At 37.9% G+C, this 21,106-nt stretch overlaps 1 protein-coding gene across 4 annotated transcripts in view; it reads right to left on the bottom strand.

The window, feature by feature from the left end:
• The window catches only part of LOC127418746 (cyclin-dependent kinase-like 5), an 86,384-nt gene that overhangs the window by 49,901 nt on the left and 15,377 nt on the right, over positions 1–21,106 (bottom strand). For all 4 annotated transcript variants that reach the window (XM_051659517.1, XM_051659516.1, XM_051659519.1 and 1 more), the window contains exon 2: positions 12,692–12,909. In XM_051659517.1, coding sequence (XP_051515477.1) covers positions 12,692–12,755 — 64 coding nt within the window. In that variant the 5' untranslated portion in view covers positions 12,756–12,909. The remainder of the gene's footprint in view (positions 1–12,691; positions 12,910–21,106) is intronic.

The raw sequence follows: 21,106 nt of genomic DNA, 5'->3' as shown, positions 1-21,106 counted from the left end.
GCCAAGCATCATTATTACTATTGCTCATACTAAGGGTACGTGACTTGAACAAACCCCAAATGCAAAGTATACTTGCTGAGGAGTGATGTGTTATTACAACCTGGGCCAGTAAGCAAAAAAATAAGCAAACCGTTTTGAAAATGCTCTCCATTACGGCATACTTTTAGTTTACTTAAAGTTTTGAATCGAAAATGGATTAGTGTGGATGTAACCGTAGAAACCACATAGCAACTCTTACAAAACTCTCAATTAATTTCACATGCAAATATGAGCTTGCTATTCACCGAAAATGTTTGCCAGAGGTTTGCAGCTCTTCACCAGTAGTGGTGAACCTACAGCAAACATTTGGCAACAATGAAGAGCTTGCCGCAAAATTCATTCGCATGAAAATTAATGAGCGATGAATTTGCGGCAAGTTTGCCAGAACTCTAGATTTTTGTAAGGGAATGTGCAAACAACCACTCAAAACACCTTAGCAACTGCATAACAACTGCATAACACTCTGCATTACCACACACTTTGGAAATCGATGATGTTAGGAAACTGAAAACACATTTTTCAAACAAAAACAGAATAGTGTGGCTGTAGCCCATGTAACCACATAGCAAATCCCTTACAACCACTCAAAACATCTTAGCAACTGCATAACAACTTGCTGACCAGTTCCACCAGGATTTCACGGCACTTTTTCTTGATTATTGCGGCCCAAAATGACTGAATTTGCTGTGGTTTTTCTCAAATATTTTGATGCAATTTGCAGTATTGTTTTGTGTTGTTTTGCAGTGAAAATGCACAAATCATCATTGCATACCTGTATAATTGTGTCAATGATGGTGTGAATGCAATTACATGTAAATATTGTAGTGCACAATAACTGAATCTGCAGTTAGCAAGCATAAAATAATAAATACACACAAAAATACCATACATTTAGGTGAATATGTTGTCTATATATGTACATATGGGCTATGCATATGTTGTCTATATGTACATATAGGCTATGTGACCTTAAATATCAGTGAAAACCATATATGAACATATACTGTATTTCATTTAAGTGTTTAGCATATATTTAGATTCGTATTGTATTAAGTACTTCAAATTCTAATCACATTTTACTATCCAGCTAAGGGAATTTTAAGTGAATACAGAAATGCCATAAACGTTGCTGTTTCACGTTAATTTAACACTCGTGTATTAGCAAATGTTCCTGTCCCTTGCAGGTTCATACATGCAGGGTTAATGACACGCAGTGACACAGAATCGAGGTGGAGATGCTTACTGTTGTTACTGTGGAGATGATACAATGGCAGCTGTGCAGTTGAATATGACGCGACTGCTTCAAGCTTTTCAAGCATTTGTTTTGCCACTGACAAACATGAAGGAAAGCGATGGGAATACCTCAGATTCACGGTTTATGCACTAACAACCACTCAAAACACCTTAGCAAATGCATAGCAACTTGCTAAACAAACTAAATTAATTGTTCTTTTTTTCCACGTTAACACAAATACATTTTCGTTCGATAACAATAATTTTGCTACACATACGTCTCATCCACACTAGAAGGGCATTTTTCTCCACGGAAATTGGAGCATTTTGAAAACACTCTCAATTACCACACACTTTGGAAAAGGATGATGTTATGAAACTGAATGACATTTTTCAAACGAAAACGGATTAGTGTGGATGTAGCCCAAGTAACCACAAAGAAATGTGCTACCAACCACTCAAAACACCTTAGCAACTGCAACTAGCAACTTGCTAAACAAACTAATAGCAACAAATTAAACATTTCATTTCAGGCCACTTCCACATTAATCAGCGTTTGCTTGAAAACGCATTCATTTCGCTACGTTTACGCCTCTCATCCACACTAGAATGGCGTTTTCTTGACAGAAAATGGAGAATTTCAAAAAAACTCCCCATTACCACACAATTTGGAAAAAGATGACATTAGGAAACTGAAAACAGACTTTTCAAATAAAAAAGGATTAGTGTGGATGTGGCCTTAGTTTCATGTTTACAATCCGTGACGAGGAGGAGGGCGTGGCCGGGCCGTGAGGGTGCACAGCTGGCACTGAATCAGATGATCAGCGGGAGAGCGAGATAAAGGCGAAGCCGGAGACGGCAGTTCTGGTGAGAAAGAGACGCACGCGGCATGTGTGTTCGTCATATTTGTTTTATGTTGTTTTAAGTTGAGTTTTGACATTAAACTTTATGTTGACTGTTCAGCCAGTTCCCGCCTCCTCCTTGACCGACCTTTTACCTGTTACAGTGGTGCCGAAACCCGGGAGGGAGGAGGGATCCGCTGTCACGGAGTCCTCGCCGCTGCCGTCCGCCCAAAAGAGCAGCCGCCAAGAGCAGGAGCAACCGCTGCCATCCGCCGAAAAGGGGATGAGCGGTTCCATCTGACAGGGGTCGGAAGGCTCGCTGCCATCCACCGGGGGAGGAGCGAGCTGTCATCCACCAGAGGGGAGAAGCGGTTGAGGATCGGGTGACAGCGTGTCCGAGAACCGGCAAGCAAGTTGTTCTCTCTCTCTCTCTCTCTTTCTGTGTATCCCGCTCACCCTTTCCCTCTCCCCACACTTCCCCTCGTCTCTCACCCAGGTTCCCAGGAGGCGGGGTGGACCACCGGCTGACAGCATGGCTGGAAGGGCAGCGTCTCCCCTCCAGAGATGGGTGGGGGGGTAAGTCAGTCCGGTGGTGCCCTGGCCTGAATCGGGTGGGGGAGGAGTGTGATGAGGAGGAGGGCGTGGCCGGGTCGAGAGGGTTCCCGGCCGGCACTGAATCAGATGATCAGTGGAAGAGTGAGATAAAGGGGAGCCAGAGACACCAGTTCGGAGAGAGAGAGATGCACGCGGCCGTCATGTTTGTTTTATGTTGTTTTTAGTTGAGTTTTGACATTAAACTTTATGTTGACTGTTCAGCCGGTTCCCGCCTCCTCCTTGCCCAACCTTTATCTGTTACACAATCCCTTCCACCAAAAACTAGTTTCCCAAAATCGCATCACTACAGCAATGTCTAAAAATGTGACGTTACCATATAAGGCCAACCAGCACAGTTTGACTGCTTTTTAACCAATTAAATTACGTAACTGGACTTCACTGTACAATAATCTTTAATATATATATATATATATATATATATATATATATATATATATATATATATAAATGCCCTAAAAACATTTTTTACAATGACAACAACCTCTTCCAGAATTGAAAACTAGTCAGAATATCCAATTCTACACACAAAACAACAGTACGAGACCAGACAATTAAACCACAGTAAAAAAAAAAAAAATCAACTAAGAGGACTTCCTTTAGGACATGATGCTTTGCGTTGGGGTCCTGATCACCCTGTCTGGGTTTATTGTGTGATAACAACCGGCTAACTGTACATTATCTGGCTTATAACAGCTACTAACCAAATAAATAAATACATGGACATAACATATTAATTTGCATTGAAATCATGTAATTTGAGAACACAGAAATCTCTGAACAGCTGAAATCAACATCTAGTTGCGTTGGAGTTCTGTTGGTGTTTATTTTGTGAAAATTACCATCTAACTCATTGTTCAGCCTATTACAAGACTACTTGCCAAGTAAATAAATAAATGCACATGAAACATTGATTTGTGTTGAAATTATTTTATTATCTTACTTGAAGAGATCGCACAGTGAGCCGAGAAGCAGGAGAGACGGCTCGCAGAACCTGGATGAGCGGTCTGATACGTCTTAATCCCCGGATGTGAGGTTGTTACAGAGCAATATCTGACCGCTGGGTGGCACCATTGACCAATCAGAATCGAGTATTCCATGTAATAAGAGGGTCATATTATATGACAATGAAAGAAAGAATAGTCCGAGAAAAGGTACGAGAGATAAGTGTTTTGGTCACTATAGTTGTCTGAGATGATTAAAAAAAAGAGAAATTGAATGTAGTTTCAAACATATGCGTCAAGTTTGTAGAAATTTAATCTTTATGCCCATGTTGGGATATATATATATATATTTAAAAAAAACTCTTCCAGACTACTTATGCCAGCATTTCTATTTTTCTTTACTTTCTCCGGAAGCTTACATCACTTTCTGACTTTTAGGTCCAAGAAAATGTCCAAATGACTTTGAACTAATTTTTTATTAAATTGCATTTTTTATTAATTTTGAATAACATAATAGATCTGGACCAGACAAAAAAAAAGAAGAAGAAAAAAAAAAAAAAAAAAAAAAAAGAGCGTCACTACATTGACCCAGGTAACATTTACTTTTATTTAACAAAACGTATTCAGGAAATTAATCTGACTGTAAATGGACAGAGGTGGCCTGATTTAACTTCTTAAAGAATTAGAAGCTGCACAGAAAAAACAAAAAAAAAACATTTTAAATGGGAAGGTAAAACTGGATTAATCATAGCCTGAATTTTCTGACAAAATCATTAAGGAGATTAACAATGATGGAGACACTGATTCATATAATACGACATCAAGATGTGATTACATTAGTGGCATGAATAATAAAAAGGAAACGATATTTAATATGGACAGAGATTATTTGCACTTTTTTTAGTTCTGTAAACGAATATAAATAACGTATACGTACATCAAATATAAATCAAGACTGTTCTAACTAACAGAGTATTTAAGATAATCTACAAAAGAAGACATGTCAGAAAGAAATCATTTTAATATCTCACTTGTGTCTCTCAGATAGCGATGAAATTACAAATCCGAGCTATGTTATCCATATTGTCAACAACAGTCTAATTTGTGTCTATTTTTATTTCTCTTATGGAATTTTAGGAGAAACATCCGAGACAAAGTAGATACTTCAACTAAACATAACTGAGAACTCCGTTAAGTCTCCTGAGCTTTGAAAGAGTATCCTCTGAGCAAATCAATGTTCCTCTGGGATCACCTCGAGCTCTGAGTCACTCGATTCATCCTCCACTTCACAAATGCGATGACATCATCTTGCAACTGATGCGAAAGGAAGAGGAACCAAAATAACAGCACATGCACATGCGAGTGTCCTGCGGTGTGGCAGCCTGCATGATGTGCATGAGTGCCCGGTATCTCCAGAACTCAATGTACTGTATGATAAAGACGTGATGCTGGCATAGCCACAGGCATCCACAGCATGATCTAAAGCCCTGTCCACCGCTATCCACAGCTCCAGCCAATCAGAAGGAACGTTAGATGCATCTCTGAACAGTTAGCTGAGGACGTGAGTCTCGAAACTCACGTGAAACAGGCTAATCTTCAGTGTTTATCCTAACATACTTTTTCCAGAGGCCATAAAACCGTAACTGGCACAACAGTGGACCTCAGTGAGGTCAAGATTCAACAAGAGTTTCCACAGGTTTTTGTTGTGGATTTCATGTGAGTAATGAGAATATTCAACATGAAATGATCAAGCATCTTGTAATGGTTCAGGCCTGATCTCATGTACATTACGTGACCGTAGCAAAAATTTAGCAAATGGAAATTCCGTGCCTCATTACATGTTTGGCTGCAGTTTCTCAGTGAAATGTCCTTACCCTAAACCAACACCTAAACCTAACCAAAAGTGTCCAAAAAGATCAATGAGAGGTGAACAAAACAGACATCCTTACCCTAAACCAACACCTAAACCTAACCAAAAGTGTCCTAAAAGATCAATGAGAGGTGAACAAAACAGACATCCTTACCCTAAACCAACACCTAAACCTAACCAAAAGTGCCCTAAAAGATCAATGAGAGGTGAACAAAACAGACATCCTTACCCTAAACCAACACCTAAACCTAACCAAAAGTGTCCTAAAAGATCAATGAGAGGTGAACAAAACAGACATCCTTACCCTAAACCAACACTTAAACCTAACCAAAAGTGCCCTAAAATATCAATGAGAGGTGAACAAAACAGACATACTTACCTTAAACCAACACCTAAACCTAACCAAAAGTGCCCTAAAAGATAAATGAGAGGTGAACAAAACAGACATCCTTACCCTAAACCAACACCTAAACCTAACCAAAAGTGTCCTAAAAGATCAATGAGAGGTGAACAAAACAGACATCCTTACCCTAAACCAACACCTAAACCTAACCAAAAGTGCCCTAAAAGATCAATGAGAGGTGAACAAAACAGACATCCTTACCCTAAACCAACACCTAAACCTAACCAAAAGTGTCCAAAAAGATAAATGAGAGGTGAACAAAACAGACATCCTTACCCTAAACCAACACCTAAACCTAACCAAAAGTGCCCTAAAATATCAATGAGAGGTGAACAAAACAGACATACTTACCTTAAACCAACACCTAAACCTAACCAAAAGTGCCCTAAAATATAATTGAGAGGACATAATTTCCCCAAACCAACACCTAAACCTAACCAAATGTGTCCTAAAAGATAAATGAGAGGTGAACAAAACAGACATACTTACCCAAAACCAACACCTAAACCTAACCAAAAGTGCCCTAAAAGATAAATGAGAGGACATCCTTACCCTAAACCAACACCTAAACCTAACCAAAAGTGCCCTAAAACATAAATGAGAGGTGAACAAAACAGACACCCTTACCTTAAACCAACACCTAAACCTAAACAAAAGTGCCCTAAAAGATAAATGAGAGGTGAACAAAACAGACATTCTTACCTTAAACCAACACTTAAACCTAATCGATAGTGTCCTAAAACAAAATGAGAAATGAAAAACACATTTTCTGAAGAAACCACATCATTTCACGTAGCTTCTATGACACTTGCATTTCAAGTGTCAGCTTAAGTGTCTGCACTTTAATCTGTTTTGTGCACTTTAATCTATTTCGAATGCTACTCTTCTGATGCTAGTGAAACTTTGTAATATGGCACTTTTTCGTACTACTGTCTCCTTATGATGATTCGCTTATGTGTTCCTCTTTTGTAAGTCGCTTCGGATAAAAGCGTCTACCAAATGAATAAATGTAAATGTACTTCAAAGTTCAAAGTCCAATGCTCTATCAGGTGAGCTACCGCGCAAGATAATCACATTGAAACAATCATGTGTGTAAATGTAAATGTAGGTGAGTTTATAATACAAGCGTTAAAATGTGTAGTTTTCTCAAATGATGCGTTGTAGTAAAAGTATTTCGATATCATAACAGCAGTGAGTAAAGTTCAAAAAAATAAATGTTTATAAAGTCATAATCAGCTGTTGTACTCATGATTTGTGTGAAAGTGAATAAAATGAACAGCTGTTCTAAATTTAAGTGACTTCTTCATTTGAACCCGTTAATTTACATGAAATGCTTCGGAAGTCCCAGTGCTACATATAAGAGAGAGGACAGTTTAAGCGAGCGCATTTATTTACTGCCTCGGCTCCACTGCTCACATTTGTTTATAATGTGACAAATGAAACGTTTTGTAACGCTACAGCGCTACTTGTTGGAAATGTAACTCATTACTGGAAAAGCGAAACTATTATGGAATTAGCTCAACTACTGTCATGCAACCCAAAAATGTAATTAAGTTAGTAGCGTTACACTTTTAGTTTTACTCCCCAACGGCGCACAGATGTCAACAGTTTTGTGGCAACTTGTTTTACACATTTCTTAAGAGTTAAAGTAAATGTGGATGTCACTCCCTAAATTTTTCGAGAGTGTAAACAACCAAACTGTGTGTGAACAGAACCAAATTAGATTACAATTAGGAGTGAAAACTGTTTTTAGCTACAGTGTGACTGTGGTTATAGAGCAAATCTCAATGAAATCAATTGATATTCAATTAGCTTTGAGCGGTGAGAGGGTAAACATTGGCATCAGTCGGAATGAAGGAATACAAGAGAAGACAGAACAGCTGAGAGATTAAACTACTGATGGCCAACAGAGAAAGACCAGAAACTGATCTACTGACAGCTGAACACACAGCATGCAACACACACACTGCCAAACACACACAAATATGCATATGAGCACACAAACACACTCTCATCTACTGTCAATTTGAGAGCATTACCTCCTACACTCAGATTGATTCTACATTATTATGTGTTAATCTGGATTATTTTACATAATCTTCAATCCTCGTGATCTTTATAATTGACATTGCTCTCCTTGGGCTATGTGAAACTTACTTTGCAACAGATTAGCTTTAGTCATGAATGAACAAGAATTCCCTACTATTAACCAGTATTTGGAGAGTTTGCTAAGGCTAGCATCAGAAGTAGCTATGGTTAGTTATTTAAACAAACCTCTAATGTATTAAACTTCACTGAGTAACTCGTCCTGCACCGTAACAATTTTCACCTGGTGGACGATAAAGCAGGCGTAAAAAATCCCATAGACTTAATTAAAGGAACCAGAGTCATATCTAGAAACCAAAACATCATGGAGACTTAGGCCAGTAAGCAACCACTCAGAACACCCTACTAACCACATAGCAACACAGTAAAAACCACCCACAACACCCTAACATTATGGGGGTGTGTTCTGCACAGGCAAGCACCAGTCGCATTTTCTTCAGATTGTGTAAAAATCTAGTTAGAATACTGTAGACTGACCCAATACCATTTTAGACTCATTTTCTGGGTCTGGAAAACCATCTGAAAGACACAGCGTACATCCAACGATCTGGACACACACACACACAGATAACACACACTCTCTGCAGTTAGTGGGGCATCTGTGTGTGAGAGATAGATGGAAGAGTAAAAATAACCTCATCTCTTGAGACTTTTACCACACCCTCATTCAAAATGTACAGAATAAGAGAGAGAGAGAAAGAGAGAGGTTGACTTCACTCACCTCAAACATAGATAAATTACATAGAATTGTTCACTGCAAGTTAAGCTCAATCGACAGCATCTCTGGCATAATGTTGATTACCAAAAAAATTGATTTTGAATTGTCCCTCCTTTTCTTTAAAAAAATAAAATAAATTCTTTTTTTACAGTGAGGCACTTACAATGGAAGTGAATGGGGGCCAATCCATAAACATTAAAATACTTACTGTTTTGAAAGTATAGCTACAAGATATAAACATTATATGTGTTACCATGATTTTAGTGTGATAAATCCCTTATTAACCTTTTTTGTGTAAAGTTATAGCCACTTTTAAAACTTTGTTGCCATGCTGTAAACCCTAAAGCCCTAAAACGACAATTTAAACAACTTCACAGTCAAATAATAGTTTTAACAGAATAATTAAATTAAGTGCTTTTATAAAATTATAAGATTCACATTTCTGCCTCCAAAAATTGGCCACATTCACTTCATTGTAAGTGCCTCACTGTAACCATGATTTTAGCTTTTTTAAAGAAAAATTTATTTTTGTGGTAAACAACATTGTAGGACTCTGTTTATGAGTGCGCAAAACGTAAACGTCTTATCCAATTTTCATAAGAGCACTGATTCTAATCACAATTTTCGTGCCAGCACAAAGCGCAAGTGGGCATAGGTGGGAGTGTTTGCGCTATTGTGAGTGTATGCGTGCAAACTGTGGGTGTATTGTTTGTTAACGAAGTGCCGCAAAGAGCAATTTGCTATTTTCCAGAGAAATAGGTCATTGCGTTAAGACATTTGAAAACCACGACTTCACTCAGCACAAAGTTTGAGCTCAGTTCCTGCATTTGCAGTTTGGAGATTCAACCAGCAGGTGGTAATAAAGTTCCTGTCCAAACTCTGAAAATATAGTGGAACGTCAAATTATGTCCTTGATGATCAGAGTTGGAGTCTTATATGAAACAAAAATGTATGAGATTTGTTAAACTATCTATATGTCATGATTTATTTTTCAATTATTATTATTACTATTATGTTTAAATTTACAATTGTATTATTGGTCTTATTTGTAAGCCTAAATGTACTTTTCCACCTTAGAGTGATTTTTAAAGCACTGCAAAACGGGCCAGTGGAAGAAGTTGGAGACAGTAAAATGTTTGGAATTGGTAGGCTATTATTTTTTGACCACTTCATTATTGATTCTAATTTCATTTCGTTTAAAGTGTAATTTCAATGTATAAATATTTTTGGTTTAATTTTTTCATGTTTCGATAAATAAATAAAAATTTTCAAAATCAAAATCGACCGATAGAAGTGAAGTGCATGCCGATAAAATCACTGTTATTACTAGCCATGATTTGTGTGTTGGTAGATAAAAATGATACTTACATTCTCTGTAATTTAACAGAGAATACATCCAAATTCTGACGTAAATCACATTTTCCATGCGTATAAAAGGAGCGGGTTACTGTCATAGAAATATCGACAATCATCAAGGAAGCAGTTAATGCACAAAAGAACGTAATTTATTCTTCTAATTCATCGCATACAGTCCATTTACACTACCAACTTCTTATGAATGTGCCATCTTGGTTTATATTGCTGGTGCTAGAGGAAATGAACTATATAATAGGATGCAGATGGTGAAATAATAACCGGAGAAAACCTGAAAATTCAACTGCACTTAATCCAGCCCAAACCTGATTTTGCCAAACCCACTTGCGCCTAGACTTAGCGCATGCTTGCATGAAAACACCGAAACTTCATGGCCATGCCCACTGACTTTGCGCTTAATGCTTGTGCTCTTAAAATAGGGCCCTATATCACAAATGATGTTGATTGTGCTTAACTTGTACTGAACCTAGAACATACCTTTAAGTTCACATTTAAGTAACACTTGATTCATGTCATGAACAAGATGTATAAAAATGCAACATTCATATAAGTCTTCATACGCTTTACGCACATGCAACAGTACATACCAATGACTGCAGAATATAAAACAATTCAGTCAAATATTGAGTCACTATATCTCATCTACTGTAAAGATAACCCTTACAAAAATCGAGAGTTCATAGCAAATTTGCTGCAAACTTGCCGCAGATTCGCCACTGACCATTTTCACATGCAAATGAGATCTGCAGCAAACTCTTTATTGTCGCCAAAGGTTTGCCAGCGGTTCACCACTACTGGTGAAGAGTTGCAAACTTCTGGCAAACATTTGCAGCATATCACAAGCTCATTTGCATGCAAAAATACTTGTAAATTTGATGCAAGTATGCCACTAGTTTGCAGAACTCTAGATTTTTTTGTAAGGGATTATAGATTTGTATTTTTTATTTTTTTAAGAAAATGTGAGTGCCTTTGCAAAACTCACCGTCATGATGCTATGGTATTGTAGTTGGTTGCCAGATTGTTGCAATGTGGTTACTGAGGTGTTCTGGGTGGTTTTTAGCATGTTGCTATATGGTTGCTGTCAAAAAATCTAGAGTTCCGGCAAACTTGATGCAAACTTGCCACTCATTAATTTCACATGCAAATGAGCTTACAATTTGGCTAAAATGTTTGCCAGAAGTTTGCAGCTCTTCACCAGTTGTTGAACCTGCAGCAAACCTTTGGCCACAATGAAGAATTGGCCGCAAAGCTCATTTGCACGCGAGTGCCGAATTTGCGGCTTGTTTGCAGCAAGTTTGCCGTAACTCTAGATTTTTTGTAAGGGAGTATTTTGAGTTGTTTTAAGTACGTAGCTTTGCAGTTGCAAGCCCTCACAAAAATCGAGAGTTCATGGCAAACTTGCAAATCACATGCAAATAAGCTTTGCGGCAAATTTTGCGGCAAATTGTCCATTGTTGCCAAAGGTTTGCTACAGGTTAACCACTACCGGTGAAGAGCTGCAAACTTCTGGCAAACATTTGTGGTGAATCACAAGCTCATTTGCATATAAAATTAAAATGTGGCAAGTTTGCGGCTAGTTTGCCAGAACTCTAGATTTTTTGTAAGGGTTGGTGTTCTGAGTGGTTCTTAGCATGTTGCTATAGGGTTGCGAAGGTGTTCTCAGTGATTTTTAGCACATTGCTATGCAGTTGCTGAGGTGTTTTGATTATGTTGTTATGCAGTTGCTGAGCTGTTCTAAATGTTTTTTGCATGGTTGCTATGTGGTTCCTAGGGTGTTTTGGATGGTTGCTATCTGGTACATCTCAAAAGAGTCCACACTTCAAACCTCTATGATATTCTGGTCTCTAGATATGGCTCGGGTGCCTCCTTCAAAGTAAGTCTGAGGAATCCCACCCCCCCCAGGTAAAATATCGCTGTATTTTACATTTTACAAGTACATACATTTACATTTATGCATTTGGCAGATGCTTTTATCCAAAGTGACTTACAGTGTACTTATTACAGGGACAATACCCCCGGAGCAACCTGGAGTTAAGTGCCTTGCTCAAGGACACAATGGTGGTGGCTGTGGGGATCGAACCAGCAAACTTCTGATTACCAGTTATGTGCTTTAGCCCACTACGCCACCACCACTCATACTCACTGTTACAGTACAACTCTCCTCAACAAGCTGCATGATGTCTGTAGTAGAACAAATGGTGCAGGACAAGTTACATTTTAAATCACCTATTCAGTAACCTTAAGTATGAGCAAGAAGAAAAATAGGCTAGAGAAGGATAATCAGTTTCAATAAATGAAATAACTGCTTTATAAAAGGCAATACAATCCATAAAAAGCATTTGTGACAAAAGATGGAGAAAAAAACTAGATAAACAAAGTGTAGGAAAAAGTAAGAAAGATAAGTAGTTGATAAGTAGTGTCATGAGAGTTGATGCAGATTACTTCTGTGGATTTATGAGTTTGTGAAATCTTCCTGTTTCTTTAGGAAATTTAGTTTCTGCCTCATTTCACTTTTATTTGTCAAAATCAATCAAGTTTGCCCGTACTCACCTTCCCCGACAATCCCAAGAACCTCAAACCTGTGCATGACATCACCGGAGTTGGGGTTACGCATCCAGTCAAGCAGTCGCCGGGCGACGGAGGAAGGGTTCAAGGGGGCGAGTGCTCGTCATGGTTACGGGCTGGCATGGGGTGGCCTGGTGTGGAATCACGGGTCGAATCACCGTGAACGTTTGAACATGATGTTGTCCGTCAGCACACACCTGCACCTGTGGAAATATAGTACATTGCAGTAAATTGCATTAACGGTTTCTCAAGAGCTAATCAAACCTGAATATCACAATGCTCAATACAGCCCAGTGGCGGTACCGTAGTACAGTGATGGCATCAGATGGTGATACCATGGTGCTTTCAAGGTACTTTGATCACATCAGCATTGTATTTGGCTAATATGATCAGAACACAAGTGGAACGTTCATTGGCGTAAATATAGCTGCATTTTCAAGCTGGAAAACAAAAGATGGACTACGTTCAACAGCACCGAAAGCTTTCCAAAAGAAACCAACATAAATCTAAAAATACACCCCGAATCCTAAACAAACATCTGAGCAAATTCAAATGACACAGCTACGTTATCTCACAGATGGGTAAACGCTCTTTATTTCCTCATGGCGAATTTGTTGCGTTTCACATGTGGTGGCAGTGATAAGCATTTGTGTGTGTGGGTCACGGATAATTAGGATTCAGCTATAAATAGTCGACAGCAGAACCATATTCAAAGAGTGAGACGTTGATCTGAAGGAGAGAGCCGAGATTCGACATGTCCAGCACTTTGATAAGAGAAGAACACAAACAGAGACAGTTAAAGGCTCGCAGAGTAAGAAACAGCTCACATAACAGCTGAAGAATTGAGTTTAGATGAACCAGATGAGGCACTAACAGACCACAGAACAAAGGTGGGAGAAAGATTTAATAGAAAAATAAAATAGAAATAAAATATTTAGACTTTTTTTTTATGAGGGTATACCTTGGTACATTCAACTAGATGGTTAAATTAGCCTACGTCATTACCCAAAAATGAAAATGATGTCATCATTTACTGTATCACCCTCATGTTCCAAGCCTGTATGACATTCTTAGCTTTTCAAACATCCTTATGTATGCTGAGATGGTCAATTTTCTCAAAGCTTCTTTCGAGACAAATGTACAGTAGTTATATATGGTTCAAAAAGCTTTAGCTATTGCTGTTTAATGCCCACAGAAACCACGGTTAGAGCAAAATTTGACCAATCAATCCGATTTCAGCTGACATTTTTTGTTTTGCAAATACTTTTTTGATGAAAGATAAATATAAATGATGATTACAGACAAAATATGAAATGCCATGATAATTTTGCCTATTATTTTGGAGCAAAACTACAGGTAAAAAAAATTACCTTAGAAAGGTGTCAGCACGATGATTGTACTTTTCCACAAAGATAGGAATTCAGCACCCCAGGTTGCATTATATGCCAATGGTGAGAGTCCAAAAATGAAAAAAAAAACATGCCCTTTGTTTTTCCAAAGCTGGAGTGCCTATAACTCCAAAAGCCTTAAAGATATCTTAATATCCATTGGAATTCTGGTTCAAAACAAACTTTCCGTTTTGTATCTACATTTTCAAGGCCCTATGTGGTTCAATCCCAGAGATATGGGGCTTTCAATATGGCTCCATGCAAATATTTTACCGACTTTCGATGGTCGAAAACCAAATGTGGGTCACATGATGTGAAGCTAGTTTTTCTTGTCCAACAAAACAAAAGTCTGAAGTATAAATAATGTTGAAACTAGAAATGTATCGTAAATTGTTAATAAAAAACAATCAGTAGTGGTCCAAACACCAAAGGAGCTGAAAGTATACTGTATTTGCACAGATTTTCTTATTAATCCTTTTCCACCAGTAAAGTGTCTGGTGCGTCAAAGACCGTAATTCATAGAGATTCCAAACTTGGTGGAATGGTCCCAAATCCCCCTCGCTACTCAGGCGCACATACACATCCCTCTGACACTAGGTGGTGCAATAATTTGCACATTTACATTTTCGCTAATAACTCTGGAACCATTTGGGCTAAAATCAAACTTATTTTTGCTTTGCATCTATAAGCGCCCTCAAATGAAAAGTCACATGGATGGACAGTTAATATTTTAGCTTTAATCATCATTTATGCATTTCTTTCACCAGAAAAATAAAAAAATCCAAAACAAAAGTTCAACCCAGGGACCTCTGGTTGAGTTGACATGGAAAGACCCAGAGGAAAACTGATGACTAGAATTTCCAACAGTATTCCAAAATCTTCCAGAATTAATAAAAAACACACAAGAGTGATAAGGTTGCTGGTGTTGCTTCAGATAAAAGCGCCAGTTAAATGACTATTAATTTCCAACCATAGTTGAACTAATACTAAACTCTGCATTTGTTAATACCGGGTCTCAGTTCATGCACAACTTGCAAACAGATGAATGTCTTTGTCGTCTGTGTGCAAGTGTGTATTTGCTGGCATAAAGTCATGTGTGTCATCACTTTAGACTCTGTCTGATAATCACCAAACAAATAGTCTTGGTGACAAACGTAAATTCTGTTTATCACAGTGAGCGAGTTTGACAGTCAAACAGTGGGCGAGATATCAGTGTGATTAAACTGGGAAATCATGGCATGAAAATAAACATATTCACCAATAACTACATTTAAAAGTCACTACATTTAAAAGTACGTTACACGTTACTATTTTTGCTGTAAAATGCATTACTAACAAACAGCAGCCTAAAGATTACTGTTGGTTAACATTTTGTTCCCTCAGTGACATCAGACAAAAACGTAAAAAAAAATTCACATCCGGAACAAGCTGTATTTAGATAAAATATTTTTTTTTTTTTGTAATTTGTTGAATTAATGTACTTTAAAAAAGATTTATACAAGAAGTTTCAAGGACTAAAAATTCATTTACAGGCAAAGTAAGTTTCAGCCTTTTCAGGGCCCTTAAAGAAGTTCCAGTGTTCTTGCAGGTGATCGTTCACGTTTCCATGAGCGCATTTTCACAAATAAAATGTCAGATTAATTTTCCATGCATATGAGCGCTGAACTCTAATTCAATCAACCACTGTGTAAAGTGCTAAAAATACTGCCGTCAGCCTATAAACATCAAACATCAAAAATAGCAGACCAGTAAATGCTCCGACTGAAAAAAAAAAAAGGGGGCACTTCGCAGTTTTGCAGCACAAATATATTTGGCCAAAAACCTGACACACTTTCGTAAGAATGGCGATATATTTATGAGCAGACATCAAAAACAGGGTTTAAAAGAGATTTGTGTGTGACGTCTGGCTGTTTAGTGCATCAGGTAGCTTCCTTATTTGTCATTTTCTTAGCTATAAATATGAGAAAATAGATCTTTCTCATCCGGAGCCAATGGAGATCATTTTAAAGACCCCATGACTTTTAATCCTCATGGCTTTGATGCCATCTACTCTTTCTCTTTCAGGAAAATGGACCTAAAATATTGATGACATCATCTTGCACTCAGGGGCATGTCTTAATATTTGTCTAATCAAATGCTCTCTAGTATCCTATGACCACCTGCCTTTGACTAGCAATATCAAGAAGCAAATCACGGTTCATGGCTCTGATGTAAACTAAAGTCTCTTGGCTATTTAAAAAAAAAAAGGATGAGCCCCTTGATATGTACCACTTCAACTTCCTGTTTCAACAAAGGACTGCTTTGTGTCATTTCATCAGAGTAATAAAGAAATAGAGTAATGCAAAAATACAGAGCGGGATGTGTACCAAACAAGTCACGGCATGAAAGAACTTGTTATTAAAATAATGTTCCGGCCCAGGTTCAATGCAAGTTAAACTCAATCAACAGCATTTGTGGCATAATATTTATTAGCACAAAAATTAATTTAGACTCGTCCCTCATTCATTTAAAAAAAAAGCAAAAATCATGGTTTCAGTAAGGCATTTACAATGGAAGTGAATGGGGGCCAATCAGTAAACATTAAAATACTCAATTCAAAATACAATATGAATGTTAATATGATTTTAGTGTGATAAAATCACTTACTAAGATTTTCTGTGTAAAGTTATATCCAATATTAGCTTAAAACTTTGTTATCATGAAGACGTAAAAATGTAAATCCTGTTATCCTGCAAAAAATTACGATTTTAACAACTTAACAGCTACAGCTTTTAAAGAAAAATGTAAGCAAGTGCTTTTATAAAATTGGAGGCTGACCGATATATCGGTTTTGCCGATTAATCGGCACCGATAACTTATTTCTGGAACTATCGGTTATCGGCAAAAAAACACTGGAGCGGTTGGGAAGGGTCCACTGTCATTATACAGTATGAGAACAGCCTTTAGAGGCGAAATAAAAATGATCACTTCACTGATGTCTTGTGGTGTTTGTTTTGACACATGAGACTACACTCTGCATGGAGCGGAACACTTCAGATGCGGATTTAAAACATCAACAAAAGAACAGGTATGTACACAGTACACTACAGTACACACTGTCATATCATTTCAAGTAATTTTGTTGACTAGATGCTGCATTAGTAGAGATCAGCATAAATTTTGATATTTCAACATCAGTTCCTATAATACATCTATAACACACTGTGTAAACACAATAGTTACACTCGGGACCTTCAGGACAAAAATGTCCCCAATGAAACCCACTAAAACTGCAATATTTGATCCCAGTGTCATTAAAGCATAAAATCATGAATTCTATGATATTATGCTTTCATTCTGGAGCCCTGGCTTCAAAATTTACATTTTTAATATTTTCCACCAGATGGCGCCATTTTTCTCATGTTTAGCCTATGGAGCAAATACATGCTTTTTTCCTATTTTCTGTTTGCTGTATTATAGAGCACTGCAGGCCAATTGAATAAATGATGCAGCTAAAATTGTGTGGGTGTGTTGGTATGGATGTCAGAGTGTGTTTTGTATGTGTGTATTGACAAATTTGTGCGTTTGTGTGTAAAAAACATTGGCATTATGTAAACAAACTGGCATTTAACGGGTTAAAATCCTGAAAATGAATGAATATTTGGTAGTTATGATCAGGAATGCTGTTGGTTAAAAAATCTAAGTCAGTGAAAGTGGAAAATAATATTAATATTTTACATTTCTATGGCAGTTTTTTAACGCAAACATTGTTGTCCTCTAAGGACCTCTGAGTAACTTTTTTTATTGCCGCACAAGGGTTAAATCGAACCTCAAGCAGTTGTGACAAACTGAACTGCTGATCAATGTGACAAAAATACGTGCAAGTCCTACACAAATGTTTAAATGTCACGATTGTTACCATCTATTACCATCTATTTGCATTCGTTTATATCCAGTTGGTCACATTTATGCGCTGTGTGCCAGCAAAGTTGCACATTTAAAGCTAATGACGTGAGAAAGCAAATTAATATCTTCATGCAGCCAAGAGAAACATATAAATGATTCAGAAACGCATCTGATTTCAATTCGGTATTTTTATCCTCACTATACGATGACTTCAGATTGATCACATCCTTGTGCTAAAAAAGGCTAGACACAGCACGACAAATACAGTTTAACAGAAAGCAGATGTCTCAATATGCTTTTGAAGTTCTTTTTAATTAGACACATCATCTAAAAAAAACAGCGCTCCTGCACGAGACGCTGAATAAACAAAAAAAAAAGATGTTTGTCTAGTGTGCGTTTACATAGAAAAACAAATAGATGGTTGCAAAAGCATTCAGTGTGAACAGCCCCTTACAGTGGGTGGAGGTACTTGCTCTCTTATAAGCGTTTCTCAGATTAAGCAATGAGTTCTTTAAACGCTTTGTCAGGAAAGATGTTCAACTTGGGAATGTGTGTCTCGAGATTCTCACGTTCTGTTCCATTCTGTTGTGCTCCGTCTGTTTATTGTCTGTTTCATTTAAAAAACTACAATACACTTTTAATGGTTCAGTCAGTACTGTTTATTTTTGTAATAAATTTCAGCACTATTTTACTTTGAGTGTTATTTTTTCATTCAGTATCAATTCTAAAAACTATCGGTTGATTAATCGGTTATCGGCAGGTACTGCCCAACTTAGTCACTGGTATCGGTAAAATCCACTATCGGTCGACCTCTAATTATAAGCTTAAAATTTCTGCCTTTAAACCCTCCAAAAATTGGCCCCAGTCACTTCCATTGTAAGTGCCTCATTGTAACCTTGATCTTTGCTTTTTTTAAAGAAGGGATGAGTCGAAATTAATTTTTTTGGTATTCAACATTATGCCAGAAATGATCAACTTGTCCTGAACCTGGAATATTCCTTTGCACTGATGCAAGACCTTTAATTCATTTGTTTTTAATAATCTTGTCTTTTAGTTTGCGGACTTCACCTCCTGATCTGCGGCTTAAACACGTGCACGCTCACCGTCTGTTTCTGGGTTCAGTCCCCAGAGTGAGAAACACAGAATGAGAACACGGAAAGAGGGCAAGGGGAAAAATGACAGAGTGAGAAGTCTGGTGTGACAGGCTTTCGGAATACAAATGATGATGACCTGCAGCTCTTCTGATATAATTTGTGCATCTGATTGTTCAGAGAGATGAATATAATATGAGTGGGAATTGCTGGAATTGAAACAAAAGTTTGTAATTAGGAAATGGTAAAACAAGCCAAAAGCAGAGATGGAATTCATAAAGCACCAGTCAAATGTTTGGACACACATGAATGAATTTATGTTTCTTACAAGCTTAAAAACCTTTTGATCTAAAAAGCTTCTGCTTAGATGCTTAGAATTAGTTTAGTAGACAAAGATTTTGATGTTCAGATTTTCAGTGAATAATGACTTTAACCAATTAAATTCTCTTTCCTTACAGCTATTGTACGGTTTCAAAAGATGTGGCCTATAGTGCTCGAGTCATCTGGACCGCTTTTATGATGTACTGAAAAAAAAATGCTTTGAATTTACATGATTAAATCATGTACATCAGTTCCGCATGAATCAATTAATTTTATTCCTCTTGGTTTAGCTCATTAATTCTTTATCAGAAAAACAGAATTTGTTCACGTAATTTCAACACAGTGGAATAAAGTTATTTTTAAATGGCCCAATTAAGTAGCCTCAAAGTGATTTATATCGTGTATGTTCGTGTATCCATCCTCAATCTAAGCAAAAGCTCCACTCTTCACCACAGTGGTAACCCAGCACAACAGAATCAGTTCTTCCCCTTTTTCACCCAATTTGGAATTCCCAGTGCGCTTTTAAGTCCTCGTGGTCGCGTAGTGATTCGCCTCAATCCGGGTGGCGGTGGACGAATCTCAGTTGCCTCCGCGTCTGAGACCGTCAACCCGCGCATCTTATCATGTGGCTTGTTGAGTGTGTTGCCACGGAGACATAGCGCGTGTGGAGGCTTCACCCCATCCACTGCAGCATCCACGCACAACTCACCACACGCCCCATCGAGAACGAACCACATTATTGTGACCACGAGGAGGTTACCCCATGTGACTCTACCCTCCCTAGCAACCGGGCCAATTTGGTTGCTTAGGAGACCTGGCTGGAGTCACTCAGCACGCCCTGGGATTCGAACTAGCGAACTCCAGGGGTGGTAGCCAGCGTCTTTTACCACTAGCCCCCCCCCCCCCCCCAAAATAACAACATTGAACACTATTAAGACTCCGCCTTTTCTCGTCTTGCTCAAAAATGCATAAAATAACACTTAATTTCAACATTCACATCAAGTCCCATGCAAAGCATGCTGGGAACTACATGTTCCCTTGCCCACTTTATTGAAAATACTTGATTGGTTCACATAATTTAGTAGAGTGCACATTCTAGAGAATTACATTAGTCGAAAGCAAAGAAAACAAGTTTTGAAAAGAAACACAATTTTGTTGTGTACGTCTCAAATAATATGATTTAGTCAATCGGACAACCAGCGTTTTCCTGGGGGGGTTCAGTGTACTTTTATGGTGCTTTTTCGTGCTTTTTGAAGTTTAAAAGCCTCTCTCCCCAGTGCATGAAAAAAAAAAACTACCAGTACAATTCTTAAAAATGTCTGCTTTTGTGTTCCACAGAAAGAAAGAAAGATATGGGTCTGGAACAACATAATGGAGAGCCATTTTTGGGTCAGCTATTACTTTAACTTTGTAACTGTAAATAAGAAGCTGTTTTGGAGGGGGAAAAAATCCCTCAAGAATCAGTGGTTTACCTGTCCATTTTTACCTTGGATACACACATACTCAGACCATACTGGGTCATCTCATGACTCCTATAACATGAGGGATTCAGACCCTACATCATCTCAACATCCTCAACATTAAGGATTTCAAACCCAGAGAGCATCATAATTAGTGATAGACCGATATATCGGCCAGGCCGTTTAATCCGCCGATATTTGGTTATTTTGCGATTATCGTCATAATCCGATAACCATGTTCGTTTGGCCGATTAA

This window comes from Myxocyprinus asiaticus, chromosome 28 (assembly GCF_019703515.2).
Source record: "Myxocyprinus asiaticus isolate MX2 ecotype Aquarium Trade chromosome 28, UBuf_Myxa_2, whole genome shotgun sequence".
NCBI classification, from domain to species: domain Eukaryota; kingdom Metazoa; phylum Chordata; class Actinopteri; order Cypriniformes; family Catostomidae; genus Myxocyprinus; species Myxocyprinus asiaticus.
The sequence above is the reverse complement of the archived record's forward strand: the minus strand, read 5'-3'. Positions and strand labels throughout refer to the sequence as shown.